Below are 26,309 nucleotides of genomic sequence, written 5' to 3'. Positions count from 1 at the left end.
CGACAGTGCTTTTCCTTCCTCGATATGATGCCATGTCTCTTGGCTTATCCAGTTCTTGCTGTGTCTAAGGCTATGTCTACACTACACACCTTATCGTGGCGCAGCTATAAGCTCTCCCATCTAGCTGCTCTATGCTGGCGGGAGAGAGCTCTCCCGCTGGCATAATTAAACCACCCTGAATGAGCGGCAGTAGCTATGTCAGCAGAAGAGCGTCTCCTGCCAACATAGTGCTGTCCACACTGGTGCTTTTGTTGGTGAAACTTATGTCGGTCAGGGGTGTGTTTTTTTCACACCCTGATCAACAAAAGTGCCAATGTAGACAAAGCCTAAATCTGTGTTGATATCCAACAGTGACTGCTGCAACTTGTAACATGTTGCGTCTGAGCACTGCCCATTTTCATATAGGTCCATTTCTTCTGCCTCTGGTAGTGACTATATATCTGTTTCTTAGTTCAAGCTGGAATTTCTCACAGTACTCTTTTGTGCTCAGTTCTGTAGTGTTGACTTTCTTTGCCACATTTTGTTTAATGCTGATCTTTTCCCCTTTTAATTTCAATTTGGCAATACAAAGATTGTGATCATGGCTGACATCTGCTGCTTGATATGCCCTTGCCTCTTGGACAGATGACCAGTATCTCGAGCTGATGCAGATCGATAATGTTTATTTACAAATGTCTCTAGGAGGGAACAGGGTGTGACAGTTACAGCAACTTCCTTCAATATCCGGCACAAACCTCACTTAATTACATTTAACTATTTTAGGAGTTCATTGTATTAAAAATGCAAATCTTTAGATTACTGTGAGAATGTATGGAACTTCTTTAAAAGGAAGGCAGGATGAATGCAACCACTGAGAAGCACTGTGAGCTCCAAAAGACTATGTTGAACAACAGGGCAGAGACCAATTATCTTTTGGGACAATGTGCATGAAGTGGAATCCCTAAGACATACTTAAGAGGAGGGGACTGCAAATTCTGACCTATGGATTCAGCCTTTGAAGCTTCAACCCGAGCTTTCGTCTGCTGATCACCTGCAAACACTTCAAAGACAAACTGTATAAAGGGTTAACTACGGCTTTGTCTACACTTGAAATTCTACAGCAGCACAGCTGCACTGTTGGAGCTGCACTACTTCAGCACAGACGCTACCTACACTGATGGAAGTGGCTCCCCCATTTTGAAGAGGTAATCCACCTCCCTGAGAGGCGGTAGCTAGGTGGATGGAAGAATACACTGGGGATTAGGTCAGGTTAACTGTGTTGCTCAGGGGTGTGCATTTTTCACACCCCTGGGTGATTTAGTTAAGACGACTTAATTTTCGAGCGTAGACCAGGCCTGATTTACTCATGAGAGTTCTAGTTTGGAGCAAAACGAGTGATGAACTGGTAACCACGAGATGACCCCAGGGTAGGGTTTGAAGGATTGTTCACTGGCCAGAGACGGGATGTGTGAGATTCTGGTAAGCTTATTAGCATGCATGTAGGTTCTTTTATTGTTTTAATATGTTTTCTCTGTAACGTTTTTAACCTTAAGAATAAATGGGCTTGCTTAAGAAGAGCTGTGTGGTAGCTTAACTGGGGGCATTACTCTGTTTACCCATCTCCAAGGAGAAAAGTAAAGCAGGTTGGCCTAGGCAGCCTGACTTTGCTGAGGACACCACAGTTAGGCAGGGAGCTGTGCTGCCTGGAAATACCCTGGTCAGAAGGGAGAGAGATGCAGGTTTCCTCCTAGGAGAGGTGACGGCTGAGGAGACAGGAGCCCAAAGTGAGTGCTCTTGCTGAACCACAGAGGGGGAATGCAGGTGTGGTTGCCCTGATCTGTGACACAGGATGCTTGCCAGAACGAGGTCGGACACCAAGCAGAATTCAATGAGTCTTTTGCCATTTTGGTTAACGATTCCCAGCCCATGCTTCCCGATTGCTCATTCCATTCCCTGGTCATGACACCCTACTTTGGGCTTAAAGTTGCTCATCACAAGGAGTAAATTGTGTTTTGGTATTTTACCACTCACACGTTGGAGGCAATTATAGAACTTCTTTTTATCCTCATCACTACATTCTTTTGTCAGAGCATAGCCCTGTACGACTGACATCTTTAGGCATCTGTTTTGGAACGTGGCATAGAAGATGCATTGGTTGATAGGTTCCTTGGAAAAAATCACTTATCAACTGGGAACCTGTCATTATGAGTGCTATTCCTTCTGAGAGTACATCATCACTACAACTTGAATAGATGAGATGTTTTCTTCTCTTTCTTGAAGTGCTTCTTACTCACACCAGTTGGGCTGCTTTCATTGTTACCCAAGATTTTGAGTCCATATTTGGCCATCTCCCTGATGATCTGTGAGATCATGGAATATGAGAACAAATGTTTCAAACATCAAATAACCCTTTGCTTGCAATTTGATGTGGCTGCTTGTCCCAAGCCTGTATAAAGTGGGGAGGGTTGAGCACAAAGCTAACGCCCTAACTTGTTCTTTAAAACAAAGAACCCTTCCCTCCCCATCCCGAAATCTTCAGAATCAGTCTACCATTCTGGCAAAAATGGCCTCTCAGCAGAGAATACTACTGACTCCTCATGCTGCCTGGAGGTTCCTGGTGAAACCCAGTCTCTGGAAGGGAGGACTCCAAAAAGTTTGATGTTGGCAGCAAGAAAACACATCAGAGTTGGTTACTGGAACATGAGAACTGAGAAAGTACTTCCTACCAATCTCTGTCTGGCCAAGACCAGCACCTAGGTCAGCTGCCTAATGCTGAATCCAGACAAAATGGAAGTGATATTGGTGAAAGAAGAAAATGCTTTGAAGTTCCAACATCTATTTTCACCATACCCTCTATTCAAAGATAGGTGGCAAATTTTGGGCAGTGCTCTTCTCAATACACTGGCTACCCATCAAATACTGGGTCAAATTCAATGTGTCATTGCTCAGGCTGTGAGTTTGTCATGGAGGTCACGGAAAGTCATGGATTCCGTGACTTTCTGTGACCTCCAGGACTTCTGCAGAGGCCGGTGCACCTGGCTCAGGGGCAGCTCAGGAAGCACCTGCACCAGTCGCACCAGTCACTGCTGGGGCAGTCTCGGACCACCGCGACCCCCTACAGCAGCAGCAGAGTGTGGGTGTGGAAGGGGGTTGGGGAACAGGAGGGGATGAGGCGGGCTCGCTTACTTTGGGGGGCTCCCCGGAGTCGGTGATATCCCCCTCGCTCAGCTCCTAGGCAGAGGCATGACCAGGCAGCTCTGCGTGCTGCCTCCGCTTGCAGGCACCGCTCCCACAGCTCCCATTGGCCGCAGTTTTTGACCAATGGGAGCTGTGAAGCTGGTACTCTGGGTGAAGGCAGCATGCACAGCTGCCTGGCCACGCCTCCGCCTAGGAGCTGAGCGAGGGGGATGTCACTGCTACTGGGGAGCCCCCCAGGTATGCGCTGCCCAAAGCCCGCCTCACCCCGTCCTGTGCCCCAATTTCCTGCCCTCTCCCACACCCAAACTCTGCTGCTGCTGAGGGAGAGGCGTGCCTGCTGGCCCCGCCAAACCCCCTCCCCAGCACCAGTGGGGGTCCCGGGCAACACCACCACCCGTGCCTTCTCCAATACCAGTAGGGGTCCAGGGCTGCAGGCTACCGCCCTTCCCCAGCATCCAGGCCGCCCTTCCCCAGCATCCATGGCGCCCCCAGGCTGCCCTCCACCCCCATAAGTTTTAGTCAGGGGTATATAGTAAAAGTCACGGACAGATTCTGGGCTGTGAATTTTTGTTTACTGTCCATGACTTGTCTGTGACTTTTACTAAAAATACTTGTGACTAAAACGTAGCCTTAGTCATTGTTAAACTTAGGCCAGTCCCAGTAGGACCTTGAATATACCTCAGAGAGTTTCTTTCTGTGTGATGACAACCTCCCAGGAAATCTTACGTTCCAAGGGAACTATGAAGTTTTTAATTTTAAGGATGATGCTTATGGAACGGGAGAAAGGCTCTCTTAGCCATAGGACCACCCAGGCTTTGGATCCCATTACTGAAGAGGCAAGAATCACCACAAATCTCCTGGCCTTCCAAATGAAAAAGTGAAAGTCACTTCTTCAAATTAGTGTTCCCACAGACACACCTCAAAATAAGAACTCAGCAGAGAAGGAAGAGGAGAGGGGGGGAAAAGAGATTAGGGTAAAAAGGGAGGAGAAGAGGGACTGAGTGTGTCTGCTAGAAGAAAGGAATAAATTAAAAAGCAAAAAAAGTTAAAAGCCACAACAGATGCAGCCACGGCTATAGTGTCTCAGGGAAACAGGAAAATTGGACTACTGTCCTACTGTGATTTAATAGAGGTTATTGTCTCCTGAGGGGCACTCAGATATTATGTGGTTTGTTCCATTATAATAAGAAATATGAGAGAGAGCGAATGAATAGAATATTCACTCCATCTATAACAGAAAAAGACATCTTCCTCTTCATTTTATGGGGTGGAAGATAAATATATTAACTGGATCTATTTGGTTATGTTCACTGCTCATAAAAGGTCAAATTTCCCCGTAAGCAATAAAAGGGCGCCTTTTAATAATAATTGACATTAAGATTTTTAGCCAAATTATCCATTAAGTTTACTGGACTTTATAATCAAGAGAATGAGGAGTTTGTATAGTTTGGACATGAAAATGGCTCTCAAATTATTATTATTTCACATATAAATGTGTGTTCCTGTTCCACTTTTACACATTTTTAACTGTTATTCAGCAAGGAGCATTCAAAAGCTCTTAAGGATTAAAGAGAAAATTCTCAGTCTCATATCTCCCAAGATCATGTAATTTATGGTAATTATTGAACAATATTTGAAATGTTTATTCTTATGTAGTCATGATTTTTACCCATCCAAGTTTGTCTCTCAAATTTAGCAATTGTGTAGCGTCTCTCCAAAGGCAAAAATGTAAAATTAAAAGAAGGGAACCCAGAAAATGCCTTTTCCCCCCATCACAATGGCTCCCTCTGCAGCTATTAATAAATCCTTCAGTTTAAACTGCAGAAAGAAGTCTAGTTCATTCGATACACCCTACTTACAATATTCATGGTTACATTAGGGTGAAGTGACTCACAGGTATAGCAGATAATGCCAACATAATGTAGATATAACAACATTGTAAGGATGAAGAAGTAGAGCAAGTCCATCCAGAAATTAAGTGATTCAGCGTTATTATTCTACTACATTTTTTACTGTCCAATTAGTGCTGACCACCTAATGGATCACTTATTTATCCACTTAGTGAAGTGTCTATTTCTGGGCCAGTGGACAGTTTCCTGGGTTTGGACAGAAAATTTGGTTTTTGATGAAATTAAGATTTTTGGAAAAAGGATCTGCTTTTTCTCGACAATTTTTGATTGACTGTTGGAAAACCAAATATTTTCATTTTTGGCTGAAAATTTTTGAGTTTCCAGTTGAAACTTTTTAGTCCTAGGCAGTTTAGGATGAAAACAAAAAGAGAAACAAAATAATAATTTTCTTCTACAAAAAAGCTGAAGTGACATTTTTTCACTGAAAATTGACGAAAGAGCAAAGTAATTATTTTTGCCTAAATGTTCTGTAAAAAAATAAAATGAGTAATCATTTTCTGACCAGTTCTGTCCTTGTCGCCTCTTACTCATTCCAGCTCCTTCAGACTCTCCCCTCTTCCTCTGCTCCAATTCTTCCTCCCGCCTGACATCAGCTTTATTTCTTCTCTCTCTCATCTCCACCCTCCTTCCTTTCCTTCCCCTTTGCAAATTGGAGTGTGATTTTCTGACATCAATGCTATATTGCTTCCCTGCCTCCTTCAATAATCCAGTTAATGCCAAACATTCATGCATTCTTGTGAAACAGACTGGTGCAAAAAATGTTTTCTGCTATCTAGGCATTCAGCTGAGCATGGATCGCAAGAGAGCCCTGATTATTCAGAATCTGCAGTAAAATTGAAGGACCCTGTTCACAGCTTATGCCCAAATAAATTTGTTAGTCTCTAAGGTGCCACAAGGACTCCTCGTTGTTTTTGCTGATACAGACTAACACGGCTACCCCTCTGAAACCAGAAAACAGTAAGATGCTGTAAGATGTTTTGATGCATTTAAATTCATTTCATTAAGATTGTAATCTCTTGGCTGTGAATTATTTTTGCTTTTAAAATGCAACAAGATGATGAATGAAGAACGGGCCCCATTTCTGGTGTAGAAAACACATGTGAAAAACAGAAAGACTAATAAGGACCAGAGTGAAGATAAATTTAATACCAAGTTTACAACGTTAATACATTTCATAGGTTTCAAGGCCAGAAGGAACCATTACGATCACAGGCACTGGCTTTTTCCTTTGCCTGGGGTGCTCAACCCCCGCTCTGCCCCAGGCCCCACCCCCACTCCACCCCTTTCCCCAAAGCCCCACCCCCACCCCACCTCTTCCCACCCAGTTCCACCCCCTCCCCAAAGCACACCTTGTCCCCACTCCCTCCCAGCGCCTCCTGCACGCCGCGGAACAGCTGATCATGAAAGTCAAGAGGTGCTGGGAGGGATGGAGAGGAGTTGATCAGCAGGGCCACTAACAGGTGAGGGGGGGAGGGAGCTAAGCACCCGCTAATTTTTTTCCAAAATAAGTCGGCGCCTATGATTACGATAATCTAATCTAACATTCTGTATAGCACAAGCCATTTGAAAGAGACGAGTAGGAATGTCTTGTTGTCTACATTTTGTGGTCTATTACCCCATTGCAAGCATATCCAAACAGAAAGGCCCTTGGCACCTGTGTAGCTCAACTGAAGTCAATGGGGTTCCTTAAAAGCACAAAAGTCTGCCCACTTGGATCTATTTGCAACAGAAGGACCCGTGGTTACTAACAAGAATGGTCCTGTTGAGTTCTCTTCTCCTCTTTCAAATCTCTCCTCAGAAGACACTACTTCCATAAGGCCTATTAACTACTAATCTGTCATCCAAAGAATTTCATTTATTTATGAAGAAATATGCTATGCTATATGGTGAATCTACCTCCTGGTCATCTGGTGCTGTGTGTGTAAGGATTGTTGCCTTTGTCTTTTTAAATGGTAATTCATCAAGGAAGTGGAAGACTTGGTCCTTATGTTTTGTTAAGCACAGAACATATTTAGAATGATAAATATTTATTGGTTCAGCATTTCTATTTTAGAAGAGTAATTTATTGCATATAATCTAGATAAGCACACTCAAACATGCATTCTATTGTCTTGGAAGGGAATGGCTGATTTATTTGACATTAAGAGACTTTCTCATAGGTAGTATGTAAAAAAGTAAAAGGGACTAATGGTGAAACTATATAATCATAAGACAGTTGGGATTCTGTATGTGCAACCCATGAGGGAATTTAGAATTTTTTCTAGAAGAAAAATAAAAGAAAAAAGTGTTTGATCGATATCTGTTAGGATATAGATATTCAGGCCTGTCTGTAAAGGCCTATACTCTAAGAATTTAGGTGTATTCTTATCACTTGGCTAATTATAGAGGTATAAAAGAAAGAATCAAAATCACTGTCTGCTGGTGTAAGGGCCTTCTCTTACTGTGACAGTCTGAGGCCCTGTTCTTAGGCTAAGGCCTTTGGCTAAGCAGCAGAGCATAAGCTAGGAAGCGAACAGTCACATCCTCACATTCCAAACTAGTCACATTGAAATAAGGTGCTATTGGGCTGTTAGGCACTATCAGGACAGGATTGTATTCCTATCACCTCCAGAGAAAGGGAAGTGCCTAGAAAATGTAAAAGGAAACTTAGTTTGATAGCATCCTGTCTGGCAAGAACTCACTTCTCAATAGCTGGGATGTGAAATCCTCACTTCTGTATTGTCTTGTCATTATAGTTCTCACTTTGCTGTTGTTTGTCTGTATAATCTCTGTCTGGTTCTGTGATTGTTCCTGTCTGCTGTATAATTAATTTTGCTGGGTGTAAACTAATTAAGGTGGTGGGATATAATTGGTTACATAATCATGTTACAATATGTTAGGATTGGTTAGTTAAATTTCAGGAAAATGATTGGTTAAGGTATAGCTAAGCAGAACTCAAGTTTTACTACATAATCTGTAGTCAATGAGGAAGTGAGAGGGTGTGGGTGGGCGTGGGCATGTGGGTAAGGGTGATGGGAACAGGGAATGGGGGTAAGAAAATTGGAATCATGTTTTGCTAAAGGGGGAAATGGGAACAGGGAATGGGAGTAAGGAAGTTGGAATCATGTTTGGCTAAGGGTAGGATTGGGAACAGGGACACAGGCGTAAGGCTCTGTGGTGTCAGAGCTGGGAAGGAGGATACTAAGGAAGGAAACTGGAATCATGCTTGCTGGAAGTTCACCACAATAAACATCGAATTGTTTGCACCTTTGGACTTCGGGTATTGTTGCTCCCTCTTCATGCGAGAAGGTCCAGGGAAGTGAGTGGGTGAAGGAATAAGCCCCCTAACAATACCCAAGAGAATTCAGTGCTGAAACTAATTCTACATTAGAATTAACAAAGTTCATATCTGTGACTGATGGATTACATCTGGTCAATTAAACAGGCAAGTGTCATTCCCAAGAACACAAAACATAAGAAAAATACTAGGGCTGTCGATTAATCGCAGTTAACTCACACAATTAACTAAAAAAAATTAATTGCGATTAATTGCAGTTTTAATCACATTGTTAAACAATAGAATATCAATTGAAATTTATTAAATATTTGTTGATGTTTTTCTACATTTTCAAATATATTGATTTAAATTACAACACAGAATACAAAGTGTACAGTGCTCACTTTATATTATTTTGATTACAAAATATATTATTTTGATTACAAATATTTGCATTGTAAAAACAACAAATCGTATTTTTCAATTCACCTCATACAATACCGTAATGCAATCTCTTTATCGTTAAAGTGCAGCTTACAAATGTACATTTTTTTATACATAACTGCACTAAAAAACAAAACAATGTAAAACTTTAGAGCCTGCAAGTCCACTCAGTCCTACTTCTTGTTCAGCCAATTGCTAAGAGAAACAAGTTTGTTTACATTTACAGGATATAAATTCTTATTTACAATGTCACCTGAAAGTGAGAACAGGCATTCATATGGCACTTCTGAAGCTGGCATTGCAAGATATTTATGTGCCAGATATGCTAAACATTCATATGCCCCTACATACTACAGCCATCATTCCAGAGAGGACATGCTTCCATGCTGAGGACGCTCGTTAAAAAATAATGCGTTAATTAAATTTGTGACTGAACTCCTTGGGGGAGAATAGTCTGTCTCCTACTCTGTTTTACCCACTTTCTGCCATATATTTCATATTATAGCAATCTCGGATGATGACCCAGCACATGTTATTCGTTTTAAAAACACTTGCACTGCAGATCTGACAAAACACAAAGAAGATACCAATTTGAGATTTCTAAAGATAGCTACAGCACTCAACCCAAGGTTTAAGAATCTGAAGTGCCTTCCAAAATCTGAGAGGAACGAGGTGTGGAACATGCTTTCAGAAGTCTTAAAAGAGCAACACTCCGATGTGGAAACTACAGAACCCGAACCACCAAAAAAGAAAATCAACCTTCTGCTAGTGGCATCTGATTCAGATTATGAAAGTGAACATGCTTCAGTCTGCACTGCTTTGGATTCAGAGTAGCAGCCGTGTTAGTCTGCATTCGCAAAAAGAAAAGGAGTACTTGTGGCACCTTAGAGACTAACAAATTTATTTGAGCATCCGATGAAGTGAGCTGTAGCTCACGAAAGCTTATGCTCAAATAAATTTGCTAGTCTCTAAGGTGCCACAAGTACTCCTTTTCTTTTTGCTTTGGATTGTTATCGAGCAGAACCCATCATCAGCATGGACGCACATCCTTTGGAATGGTGGTTGAAGCATGAAGGGACATATGAATCTTTAACGCATCTGGCACGTAAATATCTTGCGATGCCAGCTACAACAGTGCCATGTGAACATCTGTTCTCACTTTCAGGTGACATTGTAAACAAGAAGCGGGTAGCATTATCTCCTGCAAATGTAAAAAACGTGTTTGTCTGAGTGAGTGACTGAACAAGAAGTAGGACTAAGTGGACCTGTAAGGCTCTAAAGTTTTACATTGTTTTATTTTTGAATGCAGTTATTTTTTGTACATAATTTTATATTTGTAAGTTCAACTTTCATGATAAAGAGATTGTATTACTGTACTTGTATGAGGTGAATTAAAAAATCCTATTTCTTTTGTTTTTTATAGCATAAATATTTGTAATAAAAAATATAAAGTGAGTACTGTTCACTTTGTGTTCTGTGTTGTAATTTAAATCAATATATTTGAAAATGTAGAAAACATCCAAAAATATTTAAATAATTGGTATTCTATTGTTTAACAGTGCAATTAATCCCGATTAATATTTTTAATCGCTTGACAGGCCTAAAAATACATATGTAGCTAGAAAACATCTTGGTCAAATGTTTATAAATAATGGATAATTTCCACTTTATTTTTCTAATGCAACTGACAAACCAACATATGAGGTTACATAGTAAGTTACAACTAAATAAAAAACAATTTAATATTAAAGTAGCTTACGTGAACTGGGTCCAAGATCTTGACTGCTGCTTTGCTGCCATTTTTTTTGTTCAACACCTTAAAAACTTTGCCATATGTTCCTTTGCCTATAGTCTCAATTATTTCCCATGTTTCTGAAGGATCAGGAAAACTATCAAATATTATTGTTTTCCCAGTTAATGGAAGCATCTCCGATATCAGGTCCTGGAAAGAAAAAACCTTATTTCAGTTTTCATTTCATATAAGAAGTCAGTTGATATTAATTACTTATAAATGTGATAAAACTAAGATATCAGTTATAATCTCAGATGTAACTGCAGTCTGGAACTGCTTTTGCATGCAGTGTGCATATAATCACCACAATGGAACTCAAAAGGACAAGGGAAAATGAATTTGTGCTTAATATGGATAGTAGGATCAACATGGTATGAAATGGGGAAAAGGTGAACTGAATACTTTTGAGTGAAATTCTATCTCCATTGAAGTCAATAAGATTTTTGCCATTGACTTCAAAACAGAGCCAAAATTTAAGCTGAGGGTGGAGGGAAAAGGTTATTATACCTGCTGAGAATTGGTCTATTTAAGCCATGAATAAGGGCTTTGCCCATTATGGATAATGCTTTCAAGGGAACAATGACAAAATCTTACTGAGGAATGATGCAATAGTTCCATGCAGTTAAAGCTTCAAAGTAGACTGTCAACTTTTAGGACCCTGTGTCATTGCACTCTAGCTGCTTTATGAAAATATGCTTATAAATGTGAATATGATGTAACTGGAATATACTTTGTGCAAAAGGTATCTTGTAAGGTATCATTACAAAGCTTATAATCTACTGAGTATGTTAGTCCTATTAGTTTGCATGTATTATTTCTATGTCTGGAGTTAGGAGAATAAGATATAAATTTGTATTACTAATGTAAACATATTAGGTGGAAGCTATTAAGGGTGCTTCAGAATCAATTAACTGTAAATGGTTCTGTTTACTTGCAAACCTTCCTGTGTACCTGTGAGTCAGCCCAGGAAGAATGGAGGCTGGAGTCTTACAGGATACATGACCATGTCACTTGATGCTGAAATCCCTCTTAAATCTGGTACTTTTCCATTTAGAAGGAGAGGTGGGCACACAAAGAGACAAAAGATTCCCGCCTTGTGCCAAAGCTATAAAAAGGGGTGGAGCAGGACAAAGAGGCAGCCAGTCACGAGAAAGCCCCTGCTTAACACCTAAGATGGCTGCTGGAACTAACAAGGACTGTACCAGAGGAAAGGATTGGGCCCAGACTAGGAAGGAGTCTAGTCTGTGAAAGAAGCTTATTGAAACATCTCTGAGGGTGAGATATTACCTGTAATCAGTTTCTTAATGTATTAGGCTCAGACTTGCGTGTTTTTGCTTTATTTTGCTTGGTAACTTACTTTGTTCTGTCTGGTATTAATTGGAACCACTTAAATCCTCACTTTTTATACTTAATAAAATCACTTTTGTTTATTAGTAAACCAGAGTAAGTAATTAAAACCTGGGGGAGCAAACAGCTGTGTATATCTCTCTATCAGTGTTATAGAGGGCAGACAATTTATTAGTTTACCCTGTATAAGCTTTATACAGAGTAAAAAGATTTGGGGTTTGGATCCCATTGGGAGCTGGGTGTCTGGGTGCTGGAAATAGGAAATCCGCGGAGTGTTTTTCAGTTAAAGCCTACAGCTTTAGAGGCGTGGACCAGACCTGGACCTGTGTTGCAGCAGGCCAGCATGTCTGGCTCAACAAGGCAGGGTTCTGGAAGTCCCAAGCTGGCAGGGAAAACAGGCTCAGAGGTAATTTCAGCACGTCAGGTGACAGTCCCAAGTGGGTCTCTGTGACTGAACCTGTCACAGACCCTATTCTTAGAATTTAGGATTTATGTACATTTCAAATTAAGCTGCATATAACTAAGACCGTCCAAGGAGAGGAATCCTTTCACAATACTGTGTCCTTTTGACATATAGCATGCAGTGTCATGGAAGATGTGTTTAGCGGTGCACATTTTTAATGCTCATTTTATATACTGTAAAGGGAGGGTTACACTTACATCCAGTTCAATGAAGGATACAATCCACTAGTGCAACCTGAGTCTTTATTTTACATCTGCTAAATATCCAGCATCTTCAGGGTAAAAATCAGAACACTCTCCACAGAGGTTTAACTCAATCAAAAATCTCATCAGAAATTGCTTTAGAGACTGATTTCTCATTTTGCCACATGTAGGGTCATGATTTTCAAAAATGGGTGGCTGAGATGTTAGGTTCTTAAGTCCTTATTGGGACAGCTAAGTAAGTACTCTGATTTTCAAAAATGCTTTTTAGACACTCATTTTTAAAATCTTGGGACAATGTTTTTCAAATAGTCATTTTGTGTCATCAGCCTAACCCCATGTTAGCAGAGTAAGTTATAGTGTGTCAGTCTGATGTTAGAAACTGCATTGGTATGTTGTACACAATTCTACATTGTGAATAGAACCGTTTCACTAATGATTTTCCATACTATGTTAAGGTTTCCATCATATTGACACTGCTTTCTTTAATATATTAATCATTTTATACAGTGTTACCAGTATAAGAATACAGCTGTCCAAATTTGGCTAGATATTTAGAACATATATTGCAGGATTTCTGTAAAAATAAATGTCTTTCAGGTGAAGTAATCTAGATGCCTACATGATAATTTAGATGACCAAGATACAATGAAACTGTGCAGCATTTTGCAACTAATGCAGAACCTCACTGTTCCAGTCTCACCATCCCAGAGTGCCCCACACAACAAGACCCAGTGCTGTGGAACTACTACCTCAGTTTCCCTGCTACGATCTTCGGCCTGCTCCTGCCATAGAGGTGACTTGGCCCTCCAACCTAGCCACTTTACAGTGTTCAGCCTCTCCTGGGGTAACAGAATTCCTTAGTTCAAGTTCAATACACCATCAAAAGAAAAGTTTTCAGTCCTGCTGGGCTCAGCCTTCAGCCCCCTTCCATACAGGTAAGATCCCAGCAGCCAACAGCTTGTCTCACCAGCTCCTGGACTTCAGACAGCTCAACCATCCAGGTCAGGTCTACGCTCTTACCAAGAGCCTCAGGCAGGCCACAGCCAGTTCCTAGTGCAAGCCCAGCTGCCTGCCTCTCATTGGAACAGTCTGTCTGTTCTCTTTCCCAACCAGCACCCAACTGCTGGGCCTTCCTCCTCTTAAATTCCACACCCTACACAGATATAGCAGGAAGGGCTGACAGGCACAAGACCTTCTGATCCTTAAAGGGGAAGGTATCCCTCTTACACTCACAAAAATATTGTTACTATGAGAGTAGTGCATAGAGACCCCAACCCAGATAGGGCCCCATTCTGATCACTGTACAAAATGCAGCAAGAGAGAGTCCCTGACCGACAGAGCTTAGTCTACAAAACAGACTAAGGGTGGGAGAAAGGGAGCATCATTACTTCCACTTTAAAGAGGGAGAACTGAGGCACAGAGATGTGAAGCCCAATATCACATTAGAAGTCTGGGGCAGAGACAAGCCTAGAACCCAGATCTCCTGACTCCCAGCCTAGTACCTTAACCAAAAGGCCATCCTTCTTTGCTAAGGCAAGGGGGCAAATGAAATCTTATATGAAAGAGCATGTGTATGGAAGCGCCATCCCAAATGGCTAAGTTAAATTTCCTAAACATTAATGAAATGCAACTGGAATTAACTGGTTTCAGAGTAGCAGCCATGTTAGTCTGTATCCACAAAAAGAAAAGGAGTACTTGTGGCACCTTAGAGACTAACAAATTTATTTGAGCATAAGCATTTGTGAGATCCGATGAAGTGAACTGTAGCTCACGAAAGCTTATGCTCAAATAAATTTGTTAGTCTCTAAGGTGCCACAAGTACTCCTTTTCTTTTTGTGGAATTAACTGATTCATCCATATCTGCACCTAGGGATTGAGACTAGCAGAAAGCTATGACGTTATAGTAGAAGTGATAAAATAGGATTACCTGGCAGGTGAGAGAGAGAGACCCATCAGACTCCGTGGTGAGGGATGGAGAACAGGCCACATCATGACAACTCAGTGAAATATGTTTATTGCTAATAGAAACTTAGGTCCATAGATTCTTGATAGTAATGGTACAAAGCCCTCAGCAAAGCTATAGAGTATGTCAAGCTGGTACGAATGACAGCCTGCGAGTAGAGTTACCATATTTGAACATTCAAAAAAGAGGACACTCCACAGGGGGGAAGGGAAGGGGGAGGTATTTGCTTGTACCCCCGCCCAACTCCACCCCTTCCCCAAAGTCCCCAACCCAACTCTTCCCCAAATCCTCGCCCCGGCCCTGCCTCCTCCCCTGAGTGCGCTGCATTCCTCCTCCTCCCCCTCCCTCCCAGCCACGCGAAACAGCTGTTTCACGGTGCAAGCACTGGGAGCTATGGGGAAAAAGCGGGCACTCCCTCGAGTGATCAACATGCACTCTCTTTCTTGAATGATCAACTCTTCTTCAGGGAAAAATAATAATTGCAAAATCCCAGACGTTTTTAGATATTTAAAAATTCCTCCTGGACAGCGATTTAAGAACCAAAAGGACGGACATGTCTGGGAAAATTTGGACGTATGGTAACCCTATCTGTGAGTAACCTAGCTGGCAAGTGTGACTGAGATTCTAAAGTGTGATCACGTTTACTGTTCTGTTGATTTTCCAGTGTACTGCACACATAGGTGTTGGAACTAGGGGTGCTGCTGCACTCCCTGACTTGAAGTGGTTTCCATCAGATACAGGATTTACAGTTTGGTTCAGTAGTTCTCAGCACCCCTGACTGCACATAAAGGACAGATTTTAATCTGATACTTTCAGTATCTGATATAAAAATAAAAACCCTTGTTCAAGCATTCAGTGACTTTTAATCACTTTACACCCTGGGACAGATACCACAGATAACAGCTCCTTTCCCACCCTCAAAATAACCCCTGGAAAGTCAGTCCATGCAGATACAACACTCCAGTCCAGGCTCATCACCTTGTCTCTGACGACTAGAACCTTCTCCTTTCTGGACTTGACAAATGCAATGTTGCTCCCTTCAAGTTAAATTAAAAATGCTGCCACTAAGATTATCTTCCTGGCTCTTCACTTTCATGTCTTCACCCGCTGCAAAAACAAGTAACTTGTCTTTACCACTAAGGCACCGCCAAAACTTAGCATCATACTAGCTGCCACTCTAATACACTAACAGCTGCTGATCCACGACTTCTACTCTGCCAACAATGCTAGCCTGCATCACCCACTAGCCCAGTTTTCCCTCAGGCACCTTCGCCCTTTCTCCCATGTCACCCCTGCAAATACCTCCTTAAAGCGCACCACCGTTGTGATGCTTGCAAAACACTTGGCAACGGCTATGCTGGGATTGCTGCTCATACCCAACACAAACGTGTCACTGGTACCCTGTCCTCTCCACAGCAACTTTTCTCAACCTGTTGCCTCGTGTTGAATGTTTAGCTTGTAAACTCTTTGGGGCAGGGACTGACACATGCGTAGAGTGCCTAGCATAATGGGAGGTGGAAGCCAGATTGGGGCCTCTAAGCACTACCACCATATAACTAATAAAACCACCAGCACAAGCTTCTTAGCTCCTCTTACTGCCCCTGGCTTGTGCTTGTTCTGACAAGCATTTATAAGGAAATTTACTGTAAATGTGAGTGCTTCTTAGGGCAAGTCTACCTACAAAATTAAGTCGACCTAACTAATGTCAACATACAGCCACTGCAGTACTTAAATTGCTTTTGCATGTCCACACTATGCTCCTTGGGTTGACAATGTGTGTCCTCCTCAGGAGTGCTTGCACTAATTTAAACGGTCAGTGTGGGGCACTGTGGGACAGCTTCTGAAAGGCAGCAACAGTCGATGTAAGCAACGCAGCATCTACAATCACACTGTGTCATCCTAACTACATCAACTTAATCGCTACACCTCTCCCAGTGGTGGAGTTAAGTTGGTGCAGTGGGCGAGTTACATCAATGAGAGCTACATTTTAATATAAATGCTTACAGAGTTACGTCACCGTAAGCTGCCTTACATTAACCTAATTCTGTAGCATAGACCAGGGGTTAGAGAAGCCAGGAGCATATGGAGCTCCCGTGTGACTAAAGCTAATAGCTAGCACTTTTGGACAAAAGTCCAAATAACTCAATTTGCCAACATAAATTGGATTGTTTCAGCCATGATTATGGATTGCTACCCATAGCTAGTGTAAATCAGCAGACAATAGTTTGATGGAGCTACACTGATTTATACCAGCACAGGATCTGGTCCAGCACCTATTGAATGAGTGTTCTTACTGAGCGCTCAATCCTGCTCCCTTTCAACTTCACAGGGATTTCTGTTGAACTCAGCAAGAGTAGAACTGACCCATGACTGAAATTTGTTTTAAAGGACCTCCACTATCTAGATTTCAAGGTTTTCCATAGAAATGAAGATGATGTTGTAGGAGGGGGAAACTTCTTATAGGCCAGAGCCCAGTAAGATGCCTAGACCACTGCCCACAGCTGGAATACCAATTGCTATGCTCATTGCTGAAAGCAGCTAGAAAGGCCATTTCTGAAGCCTTAGCACAACTAACAGACCACGAGGGAAAAGGGGAAGTGAGTTAGCAAGAGAAGTAAACAAGACCCTGAGCCCTCCTGATTTGAGCTTTTTGCCAAAGCATGCAGTTTTGCAAGATGGAAAGTATGGCAATGGTTAACTTGTGCTTTGTGAAATATAGCTGGTTAACTGATGGAAAATTCCCTGCTGGACAAGCCAGAAAACTCCACACTTAAGTTAGCTTCATCATTTAAAAAGAGAGCTGCTGAGCAGAAGCTATGTAATACTAATACATTGGGTATAAAAAGAGGAAGAAATCTGAGCCTGGTGGACACCTGAACACCTCTCAAGTTCCCCTGCAAACAGAAGGCTGGCCATTGGACGTCTATAGAAATCCACTCGAGACCTCCTCAAGACCTTGGGTAAATATGAATCCTGAGTTAATTTGTGGTGCTCTTATAACCTGTTACAGACATATGTAAGTGCTAGGAACTAAACAGAGTAGAAAGTGAGTGAAAGCACTTTTGTTTGCCTGTTTGCATCAACTATCTCTTAGCTGGATGGGCTGTATCCCCACTGATTTATGTCCTGCCACCACCTCGCAAAGAGCAAAGGTACCAACCGCTTTGGTTTCAGCAAAACCCTGGATAACAATGTCTTTGTTGTTGACAAGCAACTTTCTAAAAAAATGAAATGTATGTAGAAGGGGATATAGAAAAAATAAAAGCATTGATTACCATTGTGTCACTTTGGCCAAACAAGTGGCCCATATATTGTACTAGGTCTATAGAGAACTGAGAAGACCTCATCCCGATATTTATTTCCAGGATTAAACATGTAAGGCCAAATTCTACCTTCAAAGGCATTAATGGGATACAGGAACTTCTTGTTTACTTATCTGAGATGCTACTACTGTAGTCAGGTACGAACAAGGTATACCTGGGGGCACAATTGAGCCCGAAGTATTAATCTTAATTTCAGATGCCCTACCATAGTTTTTTTGTCTTTGAAGAAAATATTTTTAGCCATAATGATCCTTTAAAAAAAGTGAATAAAGATCATTTAATGTCTTTGAATAGACCAACATCTAAATACATCAGCTACTGGGTTGCAGGGGAGGGAATAACTCATGGGATTGGTAGTGAGAACATCACCCTTTATCTCTATTGGACCTCAGTTTCCTCATCTGTACAGAGAAGATTAGTGATTTGCCCAAAGTCACATAGCAAATCAGGAGTCAAAAATTAACAGTTCCCAAAACACAGTCCTATTTGCTTGCATGAATAAAAATAAAATACTAATATCAGAAAAAAATACACCTATCAATGAGCTAGAGCTTGGGAAGCTGCCAAAATAAATAACCCCAGGTAACATTCCAAAAATCAAGAAAATAGCAAACCAGATAGATGAGTTGCCAGACTTGGGTTTTGACCAATGATGCTTTGCAGAGCCAGGAACCCTCCACAGAGATTGCCATGATACCAACAGTTCAACCATGCAGGGACCAGCAGCAAGGGCAGCCCAACCCAATGTAATACGGCAATGAAGCACTAAGAAAGGTGGGACATGCTTAGATAATTTTTTCTATTTAATTTCCTCTCATTAAAAGGCAACATATTCCATGGCAGTAATTCAGAAGTTAGGAGAGACCAAACCAAATTAATTGTCTGAGGGTTGTGAACTGGATCCACTGCTAAAGGAGATTGCCCAGGCTTCTCTTATGGAAGGCACGGTGCTTGATTCTTTAAAGGAAGCTGTTGTGTGATCTTTACTCAAGAAATCAATGTCTGATGCTGACAATCTTGATAGATGTCATTCAGTGGGAAACCTTCCATTTTTGCTTAATATATAAGGAAGGTGGTTGCAAGACAGCTCACAGAGTAACTAGAAGGGGTTCTCACAACAAATTTTTTTGAAGACCTCAGAGTGTGGCCACAAACTCTTGCTGGTGGCTGCTCTGACAATTTTTTCTAAAATACATAATTAATTTTAGGAAAAAACAAATAAATATGCACATATATATGTCCAAATCATTGTAATTTATTTATGTAGATTTTTTTTCCAGACTCAATAATAAAAATAATGTACAGTTGTCCCTATTCTTTAACTGGACCTAAACAAAATAGAAACACAGGGTGCTCTGCATGTTTTGCTTTATTTGGTTTTTTTTTTAAAAAAACACATGCTAGCTAGTAAATCTGCTACTGTGAAAAGTGATATTTGTCCCCCTCCCCCATCACCACCTAGGAGGCTGTGGCCACATTTGAGAAATGCTGAATTAGATGCTTCTGGTCTCCATGAAGCTTGTCAGGGTCCTGCATATGGTACAGAAACCACACTGGTGACATTGGTACTGATCGGCTCCTACTGATGGATTCAGACTGGGTGTCCTGGCTGCCACTGTCTCTGCTACCTTCTACACCGATGATCATGAAAAGTTGACTAGCCTGTGGACTGTAGCAGAAGTGGTCAGGGCTGCTCTTGAGTGGCTCCATTTATTTCATGAGCATTCCCAGAGGGCAATTGCTCTTTGTCCCTAAAGGCGCTGTCATGAAGGGTTCCATCTTGTCCCCCATCTTTTTCAACTAGAATGGTGTGTTGCACATTGCGGGATAGAATATAGGTCATGCAGGCAGCCTACACATATTCCTGCATCTCTATTATAGGGTCATGGAGTGGGATTCCAGAGTAATGGGGGTCGGAGGTGGCAAGGTCTGTGAACATGCATATCCACTAATCTAACCTCATGCATGGGGCTGCACAGTGGACAGTCTGATGTCAATTACCGCTACGTCGGGCCCTAAATTAATACACAATTCCCATTTTTAGTCACATTAAGAGTACAGGAAAAACAAAACCAAAGTCAAAAAACTCAATTTATTTTTTGTACTTGTAAAATAAAGTGATCTTAAGACTTCTATGCCAACGGTCATGCTACAGAGAATGTTTATGCCAGGGTATAAACCCATGAAACCATGGATAATAATGCAAGGCTGGAATGGTGATGTTACCAAATTTATTTGGACCTTGTGCCTCTAGAAGAAGTGAGGTGGCATTAACAATCAATGAACTGAATTCTATCCTTTTTATTTTGTGGCTCCCAACAGAAAAGTATTGCAAGTGATAAGAGAAATGTTTCAAGGCTTTCAAAGCTAAAGCACTGCTTAATTTTACATAAGAATGGCCACAATGGGTCAGACCAAAGGTCCAGCTAGCCCGGTATCCTGTTTCCCGACAGTGAACAATGCCAATGCCAGGTGCTTCAGAAGGAATGAACAGAACAGGTAATCATCAAGTGATCCATCCCTTATTATCCATTCCCAGCTTCTGGCAAATAGAGACTAGGGACATCAACCCTGCCCATCCTGGCTAAAAGCCATTGATGCACTATCCTCCATGACAGGTTTCAGAGTAACAGCCGTGTTAGTCTGTCTTTGCAAAAAGAAAAGGAGTACTTGTGGCACCTTAGAGACTAACCAATTTATTTTAGCATGAGCTTTATCTAGTTCTTTTTTGAACCCTATTATAGTCACGGCTTTCACAGAGTGCTCTGGCAAAGAGTTCCACAGGTTGACTATTTTAAATCAATAAATGTTTATAATGTCAAAAATCAATATGGTATGAATTTGTCTATTTCTCAAAACTTTTGAGAAGCACCAATGACTCAAGAAGAATTGGTTAGCTTTATCAGCCACGTCTAGCAAAGCTTGAAATCATTAGAAGACATTAAAAGCTACAAGAAAATGTGCTAGTGATCAATATATAAGGAAATCGCGATGTAAACATCTACATGGTATGTAAAGGAAGCAACTAGAAAATAAAACACAACATCAAAGTTCCATATTTACATTTTAAATAGTTCCACTAACACACTGCTTGTCTTAATTTGCATATGTTGTAGCAACAGACGGAACTAAGTATTTTAGTGGCCATGCAAAAAAAGAGTTTATCTCAACTTAATTTGCAAGCCCTTTGGACATTTTTTTCCAAATATTCTCTACCCCTCCCCCCCCCGCAGAACACATTGTCCAGCGTTCTGAATGATAAAAAGTTCAGGAAACAATCCCTTTGACATTGCAGATTACCAGCAGTTAATGACTGGTGAGCTAACGATTTAAGGCAAAGTCAAGGTCTGTAAACAAGTCATTTGCTGTACTATTTGCAAGGTCAATTCCATTGCTATTAAAAACTGAATGACCGGAAAAACTTTCCGCACCAGTTGTAAAACGCTTTCCCCCTCTCGTCATTTAACAAGGCTTTTTTTTCCCCCTCCGCTTTTCCACTCCTCCCTGCATTGTGCAAAGGTGCATTCCGTGTATACCGCAAAAAGCCCATTGAAGCCAAAACTGTTTTACCGGCAACTTCAGTTCAAAGGAGATTTATCCTTTTAATGTGAGCAGAAGTATTATCTAAGGTGCGTTTGTTGGCTAGGTAGTTTGTGTGATGTCATTTACGCTGATTATAAATGCAACCCAGCAGGAGCCATTGTACTTTATCCTCTTAACAGATGTTTAAGAAACAGGGGGGCGAGCTCCAGCCCACTCGGTGTACGGAGGCAGCTTTTGCTTCCTCCCTTGCCCTGTGGTCTTCGGGAGGGTTTACACCTTCCCCATCTTCTTCCTCTGAACAGCCTCACTCCACACGCAGCAGGCTGGGGCTTGTTTGTTTTGCAAGGAGCGACTGAGCCCCCGCCTCACAATCCCCTTGCTGCTGCAACTCACTACCTAGCAAGCAAACAAGGAGGGTCACTCACCTGTGGGAGAGCAGGGAGCCGGCAGGGGACTCGGCAGCAGCTGCATGCATTGAGCTACCCACTGGATTCCTGCACCTGTGCAGGTGGGGGGCGGGCTCGTGCTACCTCCTCTTTTGCTCTGGCAGCCCCTGCAGCAGCTCCCATGCAATGACCCCGGGGCCTGGGGTTACTAGAGGAGTGAAACTAGTGTCGGGTTTCCAGGTTGCCTTGCTCTGCGCGCTGCTCCCCTGCGTGGGGCTCTACGCTGCCCCAGAGCTTGGACCCTTCCTAGGCTTCACCGGTCTGCTCCAGGCCCCCTCGCCCTGCCCCCAGCACGCAGCAGCAGTTCCGCCCGGGGGATGAACAAACTGCCCCACTAATCTCCTGCAATCCCAAGCAAAGCCGGGGGGCTCCCGGGCTCCCCCCCCTTCCGCCGCCTGGGGATGATGATTCGCTCAACAGCTTGGCAAGGGGCTTGCGCCCTATATAGCTGCTCCCTGCAGTCCAGGGGCAGCTCCAAGGTACAGGAGGGCTCCGGCTGGCTGCAGAGCTGCGTGCACGTGTGGCCAGCAGGGCCGGTTGCCACGGTGGGAGCTTTGCACTAATAGCAGAAGCAGATCAGCTCCTCTCTGTGGCTGAGCGGCAGGCGCTGGCTTTATCAGACCATGGATCTGGGTGAAAACTGGCTCCACCTGGCTCGTGCTGAGCTCTCTACCCAACCCAAGGCCCCAGACTGTATTGTCAAAATAGAGAACAAGCGTAAGTGTTCCCGTTGCACCTCAAACACCTGCAGTTTGCTGGATCCCCTGGAAACAACACGGCAAAGCCCCAGGTGCAGCACCCAGAATGGGATCCTGCCCGTTTTAGTCGCTGGCCCCCAAATTCTAATGTCTAAACAGAGAATAAGTGCAAATATTTCTGTTGTGCCAAAAAAAAAAAAAATTCATCCTGACCCTGACACATGTTGGTGTGGCAGCACCACAAATACCCAGATCTGGCACCGGATTGCTGCTGGCTCTTGCCACTTTCTCCCACCACCACCCTCCAAAATTCTACCACCATAACAAAAGAACAAGCTTCATTGCTTCTGTCACACTTTAAAAATCCGGATCCTGATGCACCCCAGCGCAAAGGTGTCCCAAAAACTCAGAGCTGACGTGCAGATCCAGGCAAACTTTGGTCACAAACTCAAAAATTGTGCCATCAGCTCATAGAACAAGCATTACTTTTGCTAGTCCATCAGAAAAAAAAAATCTGTAAGCAACACATCCTGCTCAGAAAAAGCTGCAACAACTGGCTTAGCACCTGGAACTAGCAAATTTTTGGCTATTACCACTGCACCCATTGTGAAATTTAGTACATATGTCCCAGAGGGACCAGGCAGGGCCTACAATGGGATCAGATGTGCTGCACAATTCCTTTGGATGATCACAATCGGTTTTCTTCCATGTCATCTCTCTCTGACTCCCACTCTGGGGTAGCATGGGTCCATTAAATGGCCCTACTCTGACCCTAAGTAAGCAGTATGTGAAACTAATCACCTGGCACATAAGATTTCTTTGGCATATTGACAATTCCTGAAAATTAGTTAAAGTCAACTCCCCTCTCCTCCCACCCCCCCCAAATTTTGGCTTCACTGAACCCCCCAAGTATCCAGATTTCTTGAGCAGCTTTGAAACTCTTATCCTAAATGTTTTATGGAGAAGGGCATGTGTGTGTTGGAGGAGCAAAGAGGAAAGACAGCAAAGCATGCTGGGATGGGGAAAGAAAAACAGAAAGAAGAAAATCAGCAGGAAGGATTTAAAATGAGTTTAAGGGAAAGGAAATGTATCATTGAGCTGCTGCCTGACCTTGGGTGTCACTTTGTCTCTCTGCGTCGCTATTCCCCCTCCCATCCTTTGGCTGTCTTGTCTGTTTAGACTGTAACTCTTCAGGGCAGGGACTGTCTCTTTCTATGTGTTTGCACAGTGCATAACACAATGGGACCCTGATTTGGTTGGGACTTCTGGGGGCCATTGTGACACAGGTTTAAATAAACATTATTTCTGCAGCAATGCAGAGTTTTGTTTAAAGCTGTATGTAGGATCAGTTCAATGCAAACACTGTTTTTAGGAGATTCATGGGAGATTATTTTAATTTTAGCTTATTTAGGATACAAATTAAAATTAAAATGTAATAAATGCAGAATTGCTACCACTAGTGCAGTGTTAATGTTGTAAGATTAAGCATTCAAAAAATTCTGAAAGCTCCCAAAGTGAAGCTTGCCATAGCGATATTAATTTGGCCATATTATGCATGCTGTATTATTTTATGGCATACATTAATAACACTAATATTTTACAAGGGAAAGAAGAACAGCAAATACAACGTACAAAATGGGAGACAACAACCTGTAATAAATAATAATAAAGCAACAAAAACAGGATGAGGAGAAAAATAAATATATAACATGCAAAACATACATTTGTGTTAAATGTCTTTAGGTGGACACATGAAACACTCAAAAGTTAGGAAAAAGAAAAGGAGTACTTGTGGCACCTTAGAGACTAACCAATTTATTTGAGCATAAGCTTTCGTGAGCTACAGCTCACTTCATCGGATGCATACTGTGAAAACTGCAGAAGACATTATATACACAGAGACCATGAAACAATACCTCCTCCCACCCCACTCTCCTGCTGGTAGTAGCTTATCTAAAGTGATCACTCTCCTTACAATGTGTATGATAATCAAGTTGGGCCATTTCCAGCACAAATCCAGGTTTTCTCACCCTCCGCCCCCCCCCCCCCCAAACTCACTCTCCTGCTGGTAATAGCCCATCCAAAGTGACCACTCTCTTTACAATGGGAAGAAAGGGGAAGGATGCTCTTGTGCTTAAATCACCAAAGTAAGATTGTAATAGTTAATTATTATATTTATTTATATGGTGGAAGCACCTTGAGGCCCCAGGCAGGGAGTAGAATCCTAGAGTGCTGGGCACTGCATACACACACAGAACAAGGGTCCCTGTCCCAAACTCTAGTCAGAGCTCTGCCACAGTTGTCTTGTGTAACCCTGGACAAGTTATACAGGGTAGGCCTATGCTAGGAGCTGGGGGTCTGAGTCCCAGCTAAGGAGACATTCTTGTACTTGCTCTGATAGAACTAGCACACTAAAAATAGAATGTAGCCACGGCAGCATAAGCTGTGGGATGGTTTGTGCCCACACGACTGACAGGCATGTACTTGGGGCAATTAGCCCATCCTGCTGCCCCAACTACATTCCCTGTTTAGTGAGCTAGCTCAATGAGAGCGAGTGTCTCTCCCCTCTGGCTGGGAATCAACCCCCAGCTCCAAGTCTAGACATACCCTTTATCTCTCTATGTTGCAATTTCCACCTCTGTAAAATTCAGATAATACTGCCCTACATAAAGGGAGGGCTTGTGAGGATTAATTATTTGTGTGGCACTCAAATACCACACTGCCGTGTTCCATAGAAAAAAAATCTATAAATAAGCAAATAAATAAATAAGAAATTGCATCTAGGCAGCAGAAGATAGACTATTGGGTTAAGAATTAAATACAAAGAGTACACTTCTCTCTCTGAATAATTTTTTTTTTTGGTCTACTCATTCAGCATAACTCAACACATTTCTCCCCTTTTGGTGTCTATTAGAGGAAACAATACTTACCTCTACACCTAAGCAAATATCCTTCAGGAAAACTATCAATTAGCTATAGCCAATTGTTCTTCTGATCACACGTATTATTTGCCATAATAAATAATTGAGCATAACCCAGTTCCAGAGTTACCCATTGAGTGCACAGATTTCTTTGAAACATTTAGGCTCTCCCAGATATTTTCTTTAGTGACTCAAAAGAACTCCCTATCCCTTTCTGAAGCTCTTAGAGGTGTGATCTGTGTAATCACATTTAAGGGGCTGGTTGGCTCAGGAAATTGTTAATAGGATACAGAGCCTTTTGCATCTAGCCTGGATCAGGGGTGATGAAAAGTTGTTTCCATGTAACAGCTCTTTGGGATCATATATGATTTGAGCTAGTGGCCTTAGTCCAGTTCCTAGTGGAGAAATATTTGCATTTATTATTTTAATGTATAGAATGTGTTTATCAGACTTCTCCAATTGCCTGGACAACACTGAAAGACATTTGGTAATTAACAAAATAATTAATGTGCCCAATGACAATTAAAAGATTCAACCAGGTCGATCATCAAAAGGATCAAAAAAATCTCCACTCGAAAAAATATCTCCTTGACCTATGCAAGCCATTGCAAATAGGTGAACATTAAAGAGTGCCTTAGAGATCAATAAACTTGGGTTCTGTCAGAAAGCCCGGGGAGTGGGTTAAAGAGTTGAGAGCCCTTCACTGAGATTCCTCTTTTATAAACTCCATGGCATTAAATCTAGGGGCTATTAGACTGAACACCTAAAAGGATCTCTCTGTCAGGAGAGATTGAGAGGACACAGGTGGTCTCTAAATTAACTT

At 42.1% G+C, this 26,309-nt stretch overlaps 1 protein-coding gene across 1 annotated transcript in view; it reads right to left on the bottom strand.

Moving 5' to 3' along the window:
* MYO3A (myosin IIIA) overlaps positions 1-26,309 on the bottom strand; it is a 298,186-nt gene that overhangs the window by 183,251 nt on the left and 88,626 nt on the right. The window contains exon 2 of the mRNA XM_073334312.1: positions 10,547-10,729. Within this exon, the coding sequence (XP_073190413.1) occupies positions 10,547-10,729 (183 nt within the window). The remainder of the gene's footprint in view (positions 1-10,546; positions 10,730-26,309) is intronic.

The sequence above is a fragment of the Lepidochelys kempii genome, chromosome 2 (assembly GCF_965140265.1).
Source record: "Lepidochelys kempii isolate rLepKem1 chromosome 2, rLepKem1.hap2, whole genome shotgun sequence".
Classification (NCBI taxonomy): domain Eukaryota; kingdom Metazoa; phylum Chordata; order Testudines; family Cheloniidae; genus Lepidochelys; species Lepidochelys kempii.
This window is presented reverse-complemented; position numbering and strand designations above follow the sequence as displayed.